This window comes from Amphibalanus amphitrite, unplaced genomic scaffold (assembly GCF_019059575.1).
Source record: "Amphibalanus amphitrite isolate SeventyFive unplaced genomic scaffold, NRLGWU_Aamphi_draft 001274F_arrow, whole genome shotgun sequence".
In the NCBI taxonomy this organism is placed as follows: Eukaryota; Metazoa; Arthropoda; class Thecostraca; order Balanomorpha; family Balanidae; genus Amphibalanus; species Amphibalanus amphitrite.
The window spans coordinates 91,899-105,548 of record NW_024882767.1 but is presented as its reverse complement, the minus strand read 5'-3'; the positions used below and the strand labels follow the sequence as shown (position 1 = coordinate 105,548).

General features: G+C 48.2%; 2 protein-coding genes across 2 annotated transcripts; both read left to right on the top strand.

The window, feature by feature from the left end:
- Positions 1-895: 895 nt before the first annotated feature.
- LOC122371735 (phenoloxidase-activating factor 2-like) lies at positions 896-4,403 on the top strand. The gene is made up of 4 exons (XM_043348338.1): positions 896-1,078; positions 1,720-2,289; positions 3,260-3,411; positions 3,645-4,403. Exons 2-4 carry the CDS (start codon positions 1,738-1,740, stop codon positions 4,261-4,263), a joined length of 1,323 nt encoding a protein of 440 aa, XP_043204273.1. The 5' UTR covers positions 896-1,078; positions 1,720-1,737; the 3' UTR covers positions 4,264-4,403.
- A 535-nt stretch (positions 4,404-4,938) lies between these two features.
- On the top strand, positions 4,939-10,208 carry LOC122371734. Its single transcript, XM_043348337.1, has 4 exons — positions 4,939-5,093; positions 6,875-8,494; positions 8,785-8,936; positions 9,357-10,208. Exons 2-4 carry the CDS (start codon positions 6,899-6,901, stop codon positions 10,027-10,029), a joined length of 2,421 nt encoding a protein of 806 aa, XP_043204272.1. The 5' UTR covers positions 4,939-5,093; positions 6,875-6,898; the 3' UTR covers positions 10,030-10,208.
- Positions 10,209-13,650: the final 3,442 nt, after the last annotated feature.

Genomic DNA, 13,650 nt, shown 5'->3' with positions numbered 1-13,650 from the left:
ATTGTCAAAGCATACCATAATTGGCAATATCCACAGCTGTACTCCTGGCCGTTACATTGGAGCGCTGGCAGCTGCGTTGTTTTGTGTATTTATATAACACTGTGGTTTTGTGTAGATGATAATTCATTAGGTAAGTATTTAGTTGCTCTAACCGAATGTTTTTTGTATTTTTTAAGAAAATAAGTTTCTTGCAATTTTCATACATTTTTTAAATGATAAAACTGTGAGAAAATGATCTGCAACTTACACTATTGTGTACCATCTTTAGATTAGAGATTATATGCTGCTCGCTCAAAAACCAATTTTCAATCTAGGAATAACAGTCTGGGGTGTGATGCATCTAATAAGAACAGACTGTTGCCATTGACGTCATACCAGGACAGCTGGCTGTCGGTCGTGACGTCATATAATAACGGCTCGTCCGTTTGAGCAGTGACGTCAGTATTCCGCGTAACGCGAGGCTGGTGGGTCATCAGCTCGATCACATAAATAAAAGCATTCCAGAGAATCGATTGTTCCCAAGGTCAGCATGTAACGTATGTTTCCAGCATAATCAACAAATGGACATCTGTTTTTCAGCTTTTAGCGTTCGAAGCATCCATCTATTCAGTTGTAAACGATGCCCAGACGGGATCCAAATTTACAAAAAAAAAGTGCCGAATGCATGAGGAAAGGAGTTGTCAAAGTTGAAATCCTTATTCCTTTCCACAAGATATCGGCTATTGGCTCCCCAGCGATGATGCAATGCACGCGTTAAAAAGGCTTCATGTTCCCGGATTTCTCTTCGAGCTGAAAGGTGTCTCGAAAAGCTGCAGCTCTCTGAAGTCAGCAGGTCCCCTCGCCCGCTGTGTTTACCCTTTGTCCCATGAGACAGCCACCGTCAACCTCGCCCGGCTCCGAGCAGCACCCATCAGGACTCTCTGAGTGCACTGGACAGTTGCAAGCTGCACAGTTGTCGTTAGCGTTCTGACTGCTGAGCTTGTTCAGGCTGCAAAATCAGCTATCAGGCAGGTCATACGTGCTTTTCACGGATTTGCGGTGACAGGCGCGCTGAAGAACGTTGAAAAGCTGTTGACAGGTAAGGACTATCAATACCTTAAAAGCCTGGCTACACGATGCGTTTTCTGTGTGCGTTTTTTGCGGGTTGCGTGTTTTGCGTAGTATGGGTCTAGAAGAAAAAACGATATTACGTTTTTTTTTCTGATATTTTTATATCAAATTTTAGTTAATATAAGAATTATATTAACTTTTGTATATGACTAATGCACAATTAATGTAAAAGTTATATTATTTGTAACTTTTTTTCTAGAACGATATTACGCAAAAAACGCAAACTCGCAAAAAACGCACGCAGAAAACGCATAGTGTAGCCAGGCCTTAAAAGGGCAAGACCTTAATGCTGGTCGGTAGATGAAAGTGGCAAAATTTGCAATTTTTCTTATCCCGTTTGCCGTTTGATGTTGGTTGGGCATCAGTTAAATGTGTTTTCTTCTTTAGATCCGTTTACGAACGATGGCTGGAGTTTAAAAACATATTTTTTAAATAAAATAGGTATTGCCGGCTCAACCATCATATTCATTCATTTTGATATGTAAAACTGTGATCATGTTTTAACTGTAGGTACTTATTTCCAACACCTCCGCAGCATGAAGCACATATGCGTAGCCGCTAGGTAATGAACATTGAACACACATGTCAGACTTCTCCGATCTGTTCCAGCATTGAGCATCAGCTGAGATGAAGCTTCTCTTCTGGCTGATCCTGAGCGTCATTATATTCAGCCATGATGCCAGAGCTCAAAACATTGCCGCCGCAGACAATAGCGACAGGGAGGCTTCGCTCTTGAGACGAACCCCAGCAGCTCGTGGCACACCCATGAAAGCAGAATTTGTCGAGACCGAGCTGACTGCCGCTGATGAACTTACCACTACGCACCACCACGACGTTGAACCTTTACTAATCGAACCAGTAACGGATAAAGTTGATGAAGTTATTGGTTCTCCCGCAGCCGCTGATCTATCAATCGCATGTCCCAATTGCACATGCGTACCGATTCATCGCTGCAAGAAGTTTCCAGGAGAGCAGAACCGCTTTAATCCTACTCTTCCAGTACATCTGATTGAGGATACAGCATGTCCACTCTACGGCCATGTGCTTTGTGAGACTCCTTTCCAGGTGGAGGAAATTTTTACCGAGCCCAGGGAAGGGGATGACGTCATTGAAGATTTCTTGCCGTGTGGGCGTCGCAACACAGAAGGCATCGCGTCGTCATTTTTTAAAGGATTCAAGGTTCGTCTCCTCACAATGAGATGCTTTTATTGCAGAATGCCAACAATATCTTTTTGTAAGCTCGGAATGTAATTGCACCACAAAATGAAAAAGCCAAACTACAGGGTGTCCCAGAAGTCTTGAAGCTTTTTTATTTTTGTCGTGTGACCTTGCTATGCCACCGATTAAGGCAAATGACGCCTCAAACGAAAGAGAATGAACTGAAATTTTGTATTTTCATGCGTAGAGCACCACTTTAGTCAGGTGGCCCCCGTTGTGAGTCGCACAAGATTGAGCACGAGAGATCACGTTCTTCGCTGCCGCCAAGATCTCCCGGTTTGCGAAACACCGGTGTCGCCATGCCCGTTTCTGGTCAGCTTCAGAGCCTTATTTCATGAAGCGAGCCAGACGCCAGGAAGCAGAGCATTGGATCTCCGAGAAAACATTAGCAACATAATGATTTACTGATCAGAAAGTCTCCTGACATGTTTGCACGCATCCATTACAGAAATAAGGCTCAGCTGCTTGAGCACGCTAGGCAACAGCCCGTTGTAATCCTTTGATTCGTCGCATTATTATGGGGCTAAAACAAACATCAACCCGTCGGAAATATATGTCGCTAATATTATGTCCCTCGCTTCAGGGAATAAGACTCTGAAGCTGACAAGAAACGGGCATGGCAACAACGGTGTTTCGCAAACCAGGAGATCTTGGCGGCAGCGAAGAACGTGATCTCTCGTGCTCAATCTTGTGCGACTCACAACGGGGGCCACCTGACTTAAGTGGTGCTCTACGCATGAAAATACAAAATTTCAGTTCATTCTCTTTCGTTTGAGGCATGATTCGCCTTAATCGGTGGCATAGCAAGGTCACACGACAAAAATAAAAGAGCTTCAAGACTTCTGGGACACCCTGTAGTAAAAGTAAGGTTTCTAGTACATTTCCACCATGCCCTTGCACAACGCCAGTTGACGTATGATTTTATTGGCAGGACAAGGCATCCAAATTTGGAGAATTTACCTGGATGGCCATCGTTCTGCAAGATGAAGTCATGGCATTCGACATCACGGTGAAGCGATTCATATGCGGAGGTTCGCTGATCCATCGACAGGTTGTCATGACAGCAGCACATTGTGTCATTGGGTAAGTGGTGTGGCCTGTTCTCCCGTGGACGTGGTAGTTGCGTGCAAAATGGGAAGGTGTGCGAATCTGGATTTGAGTTGAAAATACCTAGTGCTTGTTGACATGTTTTTAGATATTCAACACTTTGATCTCGAGATTTCACAAGCTCAGCTCATTACCTGATTCTTTTAAAAGCGGCCGCATTATTATAAGTGGTGTCCTCTATGATAAAAATAACTGTTACGTTCTTTCAGGAAAAATGTGAGCAGCCTTAGCGTTCGCCTGGGAGACTGGGACACTCAAACAGAGTATGAAACCTTAGTCCTGCCACACGAAGAACACCGCGTGGTTCATGTGAAGCGTCACAGTCGCTTCCACAGGGTCAACCTCCGAAACGACATCGCGCTGCTCTTCCTTGAGGAGCCTGTCGAGCTGAAGCCACACATCGGCACTCTTTGCCTTCCTGAAGATGATGAAAACTTCGAAAACACCTCGTGCGTCGCCACCGGCTTCGGGAAAGATCGCTTTCACGGCGGAAGTTTTCAGAACGTTATGAAGCAGGTGAACCTACCCGTGGTATCTCACAGCTCTTGCCAGAGGATGTTAAGCGGTACACGCCTGGGGCGTTGGTTCCGTCTTCATCCTTCCTTCACCTGCGCTGGAGGGGAGGCCGGTGTTGATACGTGTGTTGGAGATGGTGGCTCTGCCCTTGCTTGTCGCAGCAAGGAGAACCCCGATAAGTACGTCCAAGCGGGGATCGTCTCGTGGGGTATCGGCTGCGGAGAAGACGGAGTACCGGGAGTCTACACCAGCGTGCCGAAGCTGGTCGGATGGGTCAATGAAGAGATTGCTGAGTATTTCAGCGCTCATTAGTGTAAATTGTCTGCGAGTATTCTTTCCATTTTCATAAGGGTGGAACAACATGGACATATAACGTTGTAGTCGTGTATGCTTCATACGGTTAAGACAGCATTGAAATGAGCCGCAAAAATAAATTGATGGGAAACCTTTAAGCCATTTTGTTTTCCTATAAATATTTGATCGAAATACAACTGCGCTCAGGCAGAAAACCAAAACAAGATGGACAGTTCCCAGTGCATGAATCAATTCCAGTATTGACGAGAATGTCCATTGTACATCTCTTGAATTAACCGGTAAAACGCGTTTTGAAAGCTGGTTTGGAGTCGTTTCGCCGCCTGTAATTCGCTCCCGACGGAGAGTATGTGGGGTCAATGGCTGTGGTCGCTTTGCAGGCCACACGAAATTTGAGTAGAAAAGGTCATGCGTTCTACTCTAAGTTCGTTTCTGTAACCATGGATTTCCCGAGGCGGATTTTGACATCATTGTTCAGGATCTTCATAACAAATACTTTTTAGCGTGGGCTCTGACCTCACATATTCGCTCCTCCAAATCATTCAGACTGTATTAAAAAAAGCATAATTGTTTCTCCAAGCACTCTCCTGCTCTATGGCTGAGCACTGACCAATGATGTGACTGGTCTTCCCGCCCTGTTTATATGACCGAGTAAGCGCCCAGACTTTGGACGTCAGTTTACATTGGAAAACACGGTTTGCGTGTACCGCTCGCCGGAATCGGTCGTCTGTCGAGTGTAGCTGTATAAATAGGAGCCGCCATCGGCCGCGTCGAGAGACGGTCCGACGGGGCCGGACCGGGTCACTCAGCCATCCCAGGGACCACGACAGGTGAGGTGTCGAGCGAATTACAACATATATCTTACACTGGGCATAAACGAGTTTCTTTTATTTGGATACTACGAGCTCATATTTCATTTAAGCTTGACTTTACATTATTTTTATTATTATTTGTTATACAATGTTTTTGTCTGTGATATACATTCGAATGGCATTAAGTTTAGAATTCATTGGTGTGGTTTTTCATTCAGTTTTTCCTCAGACCAGAACAAATATTGCACTTTTGAGCAAAATAGTGTAAATATATTATGCTTCTTAAAATAGGTGCTGCACAGTTGAATATTTCACGACCGTTTACGACAATATTTTAGCATTGTTAGATAACTAAACTATGATCACAGAAGCCTCAAATTTCCTAAACAGTTACCGACACCGCATTCAAAATCTCGCTTACAGTCCTTCAAATAAGAGTTTCTGAGGATGTATTGATTGTCTCTGAGATGGTGGAACCATAACGTTAATCAGTCAGCGAGGATTGCAATTCTGTCGCCTATCAGTAAAGAAGAGCGTGAGCAGGTAACGCGTTACCTGCTACGCTAATACGGAGCATCTCATGAGGCTCATGAGTGTCTATCCGCGGATAGACACTCATGAGCCTCATGAGATGCTCCGTATTACCCGATTTCAGTCCGGAAACTGTGTTCAGTTTTGTATTAAGTTCTATTCTAATTTATTACAATAAGGATGTTTTCATTTTTGCAAGTTTTCCTGCTCTCGATGTTTCGTTAAAAAAAGAAGAAAAAAATTCGTCCATGTTCAATTTAATTTCAGATAGCAATACACTATTCAATGTATATTGTATATTTCAACAAGACCTTTATTTGAGAAATATGATTCCATGAAAAAAACTGAATGTTTTCCAGTCACTAAAATATATCTCTCATCACTCACACCTACCATTTATTTGAAAAAAAACTCTCTTTGAGATGCTGTTGGTTGCCAGGTAGTTTTAGCTTATTTTCGCAAAATTATCCTATTTCCATGAAGTAAAAGGCTATGAGTACAAAGTTGTTGTACTGTTCGCTTATTGTTTTACAATGTTGTCCCATGCTGGGTCGTTTTACATTATGCATGGAGCATGGAGAACGCCACATCAAAGGAACTGAATCAATCATAGCTATACTGTGGCGCTAGTTAAAAAGTTATCTAGTCCGATCTCTGCTATATTTTCAGTCATTCATAACATTAACAAAGTCCGAGCGCACGTGCCCCTGCCGGGCTGCCCGCACCGCTCTGTTTACAATACTGAGCGAGGGATCGTCCAAATCAGTCGAGCCGGTGTTATGTCTGGCTCGAATCACAGTCAACACATTCCTGACGTGTGAGCGATCTGTGCCAGCGGTCCACGAACGCCATCTTTGTGGGTCTATTTGAGTACGATGTTTCCCAAAATTTTTATAAACTCAAGAACCTCCAAAAACAGCTTCTTAAAGCCGTAAAGATTGATTACTTATATGGCTATTAAAAGACAGAGAAATGTAACACAATGGACTGAGAAAACTAGAGAAGCTTCGGCCCTCGTGTGTTCTTGATCATCTAAGATAGACAATCTTTAATTAGATCTATAGCTTTCTTGATGCAAGACTTGACACAGCCAATGCATATTTTTTTAGTTTTGAATATGGTGCAGCGATTGTCGGAATACCTGATGTGCTCAGTTCGTGCTGAGTTTCAGCGTTTACTAACATTGCACTGTATCAGAACATGAGACCTTCAGTTTTTCCCCGTTTCTTTGCCCGGCATTTCATTACTAATCCGTTTTCTCTTCACAGGGATAGCAGACAGGGAAAGCAGCGATGCGTTCCTTCATCATCCTGCTCTGCCTGGGGCTGGCAGCAGCTCATCCCCAGCCGTACGAGGGATCTTCCAACCCAGAAAATCCCGACGTCGACCACATGATCGCCCTGCTCGGCGAAGGAGCCCTCCTGGAGGAATCGACGGGCTCATCTAGCACCCACTCCGAGCAGGCCTCGGTTTCTGAGGAGTCTTACTTCGTCAGCACTGGAGGAGACACCATCAAGGAAATCACTGTGGCAGAGGCAGCGGACTACGGACTGACTTGCATGCCCGCAGGAGCGCTCACTCAGTCGGCTGACATCATCGTCCAGGAGAGTGAGGACGCTGCAGCGGCATCGAGTGCCTCCGGAGGTGCCGCTGCTTCTTCGGCGGCGGGAAGCGCTGCGGCATCAGCTGCCGCCAGCTCTGCTGGTGCTGCTTCCTCTGCCGCCGCGGGCGAGTCTGCTTCCTCAGCCGCTGCGGGCGAGTCTGCTTCCTCGGCTGCTGCAGCCAGCGACTCCGCCTCTTCCGCTGCTGCTGCGGGCGAGTCTGCTTCCTCGGCTGCTGCTGCGGGCGAGTCTGCTTCCTCGGCTGCTGCTGCCGGCGACTCCGCCTCTTCCGCTGCGGCTGCTGGTGATTCCGCCTCCTCAGCTGCTGCAGCCGGCGACTCTGCGTCGTCCGCTGCTGCTGCTGGGGATTCCGCCTCTTCGGCTGCTGCTGCCGGCGACTCCGCTTCTTCCGCTGCGGCTGCTGGCGATTCCGCGTCTTCCGCTGCTGCTGCGGGCGACTCCGCATCTTCCGCTGCTGCTGCCGGTGACTCGGCATCTTCCGCTGCTGCTGCCGGCGATTCTGCTTCTTCGGCTGCTGCTGCGGGCGATTCTGCTTCTTCGGCTGCTGCTGCGGGCGAGTCAGCTTCTTCGGCTGCTGCTGCCGGCGACTCGGCATCTTCCGCTGCTGCTGCCGGCGACTCCGCCTCCTCGGCTGCTGCAGCCGGCGACTCTGCGTCTTCCGCTGCTGCTGCTGGGGATTCCGCCTCTTCGGCTGCTGCTGCTGGCGAATCCGCATCTTCCGCTGCTGCTGCCGGTGACTCCGCATCTTCCGCTGCCGCTGCGGGCGACTCTGCCTCTTCCGCTGCTGCTGCTGGCGATTCCGCCTCTTCCGCTGCTGCTGCTGGCGATTCTGCCTCTTCGGCTGCGGCTGCGGGCGACTCCGCCTCTTCCGCTGCTGCTGCTGGCGAATCAGCTTCTTCGGCTGCCGCTGCTGGCGAATCAGCCTCTTCAGCTTCACAGCTTGGCTACGAATCTGAAGAAAGCGAGGAAGATCAATATTCCGAGGAAGTCGAAGAGATCTCTGGAGGGGCCTGCGTTCCTTACTACTTGTGTAAGGATGGCGATATCGTTACCGACGGGGCCGGGCTTATCGACATGCGATTCGGAGGTGATGACGAAGACTCCAAGTCGAACTCGCAGTGCCCCAACTTCTTGGACGTCTTCTGCAGGGTCCCGCTCACCGAACCGGACCCAGATATCCTGGGAGAGCTGACGGAGTACGAGTACCAGCCTTCCTGCGGTCACAGAAACCCGGAGGGAGTCAGCATCATTCTGGATGGATTCAAGGCAGGTTCCGTTTCGGTTCGCTAGACCTAACTCTTCTGCATTTGATGTCAGTCCGATTTTGATTAATAGAAGACAGTAAATAACTTGAGAGGGGACTGAATCGAGAGAGAGTAACAAGTAACGAAGAGAGTAAGCGAGCTCAGTTTCATACGCACTGTCACTTGTTAGTTTCGGTTTGTAGTCAATGAGAAATGAAAATGTATCAAGATAAAAATTGACTATATAATTTTATTTAAAACATACCCGGCACGTTTTCAGCACTTGACGATGCTATCTGCCTTTTCTCACAGGAGGGTGAATCTCAGTTTGGCGAATTCCCCTGGATGGGTATCCTACTAGAGGACGAACTCCTCGACTACGACCAGGTCATCCAGCGATACGTATGCGGCTGCTCTCTGATCCACCCGCAGGTCATCATGACGGGAGCACACTGCATCAACGGGTGAGTGCAAACAGCAGCCATCTTGGGCTAGGACTTTACCTTGTGACGCTGCCCGATGCCAAAAACAATCATTAGTTGGATAACTAGAGTTGCCCACAGCAAATAGAGCTATTTGCTGTGGGCGCCCAAACCGATGATTGTGTTTCCTGTTATTTACAATGAGTTTATTTGAAACTTCCCAAAATTTTGGTCTTCTTCCTGGAAAGAGATGGAGATGTAGCCCATCTTGTCATCTTCACGGGTGCAGGCAGTCAAGGTTTAAGCTTTCAGCTTGACTTACTGTGTTCTTTGGAATTTGAAGGTCCATATTTGCTTAAAATGAGCTTTCTGTAACATAACAACGTGCCATTTAGAGTGTTCAGCTGAGTATAGTAGCAACATACGCGTTTAGCTATGCTGAGTGCTGCTTTATTTTCACAGGAAAGACCCTGCCAAGCTAACAGTCCGTCTCGGAGACTGGGACACGCAAAACGACAAGGAGATCTTCCCGCATGAGCATCACCGCGTGGTGGACATGGAGATCCACGAACGCTTCAACAGCGCCAACCTGCGCTACGACGTCGGCCTCCTCTTCCTGGAGAAGCCGGTCGTTCTTCAGCAGCACATCGACACCATCTGCCTGCCCGCCGCAAACGAGAACTTTGACTTGGCCTCCTGCGTGGCTACCGGCTTCGGCAAGGACCAGTTCCACGGCGGAAGGTTCCAGAACATCATGAAGCAGGTTGACCTACCGATTGTGCCCCACAGAACGTGCCAGAATCGGCTGCGGGAGACGCGTCTGGGTCGCTGGTTCCGTCTTCACCGCACGTTCACCTGTGCTGGAGGAGAAGCAGGCGTGGACACCTGTAGAGGAGACGGCGGATCCCCTCTGGCCTGTCCCAGCAAAGAGGATCCCAGTAAGTACGTCCAGGTCGGCATCGTGGCCTGGGGCATCGGCTGCGGAGAAGATGGAGTCCCGGGAGTGTACGCCAGCGTGCCAAAGCTGGTCGGATGGGTGAACGAGAAGATGGCTGAGCATGGAATTTATACTGACCTGCAGGTACCACCGTCACCACCGCCGCAGCACGCTTATGGAGCACTTCCTCCTGTTTAAGGAGCAGCGACAGTGACATTGTCTGATGGGGATACGTGCTGACAATGGTCGGATGTATTTTTGCAGTCGATCTCGAAATTCGACCGACTGACTGCATGTACTACAAAGCTGCATTCCGAATGCAGAAGTGGATGTATTTTTGTGCTTAAATTACAAAATACATTACTTCTATAAGGCAATGTCATGGACTTCAGCCCCCTACTTCGGTTGAGAGAATGTCAGACTACCGGTGTTTTTTTTTCTGAGTTCCCGGGTTCGATTCGCCTCGACATACGGGACTCCTGACGAGGTAGTTTGCGGTTGGTAGGAGTAGCAGTAGCCAGTTTAAAGTCGATGAGTGGACGTCAGCCTTGTGGCCAAACGTGGCTTTAACCTATGTGAGACACGCTAAGCTTTGGCTTCTGATTCCTCCCGAAAGTCCGTACCCGTAACTTTTTGATCAGGCGGTGATGTCAAAGGTGCATGCAATAAGTTCTGCTTACGCACTAGGGCCTACGTCTGGTAAATTTTTCCATTCAAAAATCAAAATATTATACGTAGGAACACGTCAGTTCAGGCATGGGGTACATAGAGCTATACGGACCATATCTCTATATGGTCCATAAAGATATATAGATGCACCATGTCTCTGTACACCTCAGTATACACTACAGAGATATGGTCCAGACCAGCTTAAAATTTTGACAAATCAGGCGATTTGTATCTGCCATGTAAATTCATACACGATATCATGGGTATCTAATACCAATCCTATCATGGGTATAGAAGTGGTAAGCCTGCCAAAAAAGAGCAAATTTCATGTATGAGACATCACATTATTGTAATTGCTTCCAAGGTCGGCAAGTTCGGAGGCACGTTCGACTCAGCCTGACGCGAAGTAATGGATTGAAAGCACCTTATACAAACAGCACATTGGGAGGTAAGGCCTGGTGGCGAACATGGCGGGCCAGAGCATGGCAGCTACTTGAAAAGACACAACATGTTTGCACCATTTTGCAAGAATGGCAGATCCTCAGGGGGTGTGCAAAGGTCGTTATCGATCAATGAGACAGCAATGTTAATAGACTGAGTTATTGAGGCCTGCTGCTGACCAATACACTTTGCCTTGTTGACTGTGAAGCCCGAAAAATGGCTTCAGCCTGTCCACGAATGCAATGGTGAATGAATGTGTTCAGACGGCTTGACCGTACGAAGTGCATGGGGAAGGGACAGTCGATAGGTTCAGGTCAGCAGTCCGGCACATATATGGCTTGATCAGTGCTTTCGCAGTCATTCGATGGTGTGAGTTCGCGAAGGAAAGTCGACGGGAAGAAGACCTGGCTAAACCACAACATCACAAGACTTCGTATAACCAACAGCTTGCAATTTGTTTCACGTCAGCCGTCAGATCTGCAAGTTTCGTTAACTTATCTGGAACTTCTGCTCTGGAAGTTCTCTGCCAACGCGTCAGCATGTGGGACCACTCTGCAGTGTTGCGCTACACCCTTCTGGTCGGCTCCATCCTGACGCTCAGCGCTCTTCACGTCGAGCACCAGGACGTGCCGTCCGTCTGGAGCATCGCGCGCCTAGTCCCGCTGACCCTCTACCCCCTCTCCGTCGCCGCCATCGTCGGCCACCTGGTCTCTGTGCTCCACAACGCCACGGACCTGCTGCACGCGCTGGTGGGCAGCGCGACCATCGCCCACTCGACCCTGCTGTTCGTGTACTTCCTGTACAACCGGCGCTGGCTGCATCGACTACTTCATGATGTCTCTAAGCTATCGCGGATCACCTCAGGGTGGGGCAGACCCTCTGACTTCAGCTCTGTTCGGCGACACCCCATTGTCTTTGCGGCTGTCTCGTCCTTTGAACTTGTCTATTGGTTCACAGGGTTCTTTAGCTCGCAGGAAATGAAGCATCCGAATTACCTATTGGCGTGGTGGGTTCCTGAGATGCTGCGGCCAGCTCCGTGGTATTTCGTCACGCTCACACTTCAAGTTGCGTTTGTAATCATATTGACAACGATGCAGCTGGTCTTTGATGTTGTTTTGTTCTGTTTCCTTGATTCTCTCGCGCTGTTTCAAGAAAGACTGGGACGGTACATAAGGGAATTTTCTAATCAAGGGCGTGCTTTGGATGCTAGATCGTCCGATCAACTCTCAGAGAACGTCGAGAAGAGAGACACAGATACATCTTCTGATATTCTGGATTCTGGAGGCCATGCTGAAGACGCTGGGAAGAAAGCCAACACCTGCGGCTTGGTTACAGTAAGTCATTCGGCTCGCCCTGTCAACATTCGAGACGGCAAAGTTCCACCAGTCGCTACCATTGACACTGGGGTAGTTCGTCCAGGTTCATGTCACCGACCTTCTGACCTGAACATCACCACCAGCCACGACGCTCTTCTTGAATGGCTAACAGATGTCTTCACATCCATCCGCCAGCTGTCCTCGGACGCCAACGCGCTCTTCTCCGTGCCGATTCTGAGTCTCCACGCGTGCGTCACCACCAACCTCCTCCTGGGGAGCTATGTCAGCAAGCTGCTGTACCACTCGGACAAAAACAACCTCGGCGAACAGATGTATGGATTTGGAGTATTCACGTTGGTCGTGGTGCTGCGCCTGCTGCTTCTCAGCTCTGCCGGCAGCCGGCTGATCCAGCAGGGCCAGCAGCTTCACGAGGAGCTGGCGGCTGCCCGCTGGCCCGCCAGTCGTATGTCCAGTGGCGAGAGGCTCCTCCTTCAGATGTTGCTGGAGAGAGCACGCTCGCCAATCGCCTTCGAGGGATGGGGTCTGTTCACCGTGCAGAAGGGCACCATGCTCGCCCTCTTCAGCTTCGTTCTGACCTACTTTATCATCATGGTGCAGATGGATGTTGCTTAGAAAAAAAAAAAATAGCTACATCAACTATCAAGTCAATGTGGGTCAATAATTGCTTTCCACAGCCTGTCTTTAGTAAGGCGGCGACATTTTCTTTTCGCCTTTTCTGACAAGCGTCTTTACTGATTGGGGGCTATCCGTCACCAAGGCTTATTCGAGTCTAGAAAAATGCATGGATTCTGAGAGCGAGGCACGCACGTATATTAATAAATCAAGAACAAATAAAACGCTTTTTAAGAGTTTTACGGTATGCTTCAGCTTTACAGTACCTATGTTTTAACTTTTGCACTTATAGGGGGTCGCCAGATGGATCCCTTCCTTTCGGTTTTCGCAAAAAAAAAACTCACGTAAAAAGCGATTGACCGCGACAAAACTTCCAAAACCCTCGAGTTAATCACATTTACACATCTGAAAAAAATCATGGCCCTGACTCAAATCTTGACTCAAATGGCCTTTGACCTATGACCTGTATCTCGAGGCCATGTCAAGCCGGCATTGCGATTCAGGAAAAGACTTGGTACATCTTGAGTGTAGATGAAGGGATGAGAGGAAAAACTTCGCCTAGCTCTTAGTATTTGTGAAATGAACAACGAATAGGTTACACCTACAACTAACAGTCTTCGATAGGTGACCGTGTGATACAGCCTAACCTGACATAGCCCTCTTCATAGCGACACCATGCAGCTCTCGGTATATGACGAGGATTATAGAGGTCGCCATACTCGGTGATAAGTGTTGGAAAACGTAATGCGTCTTGGAAAGG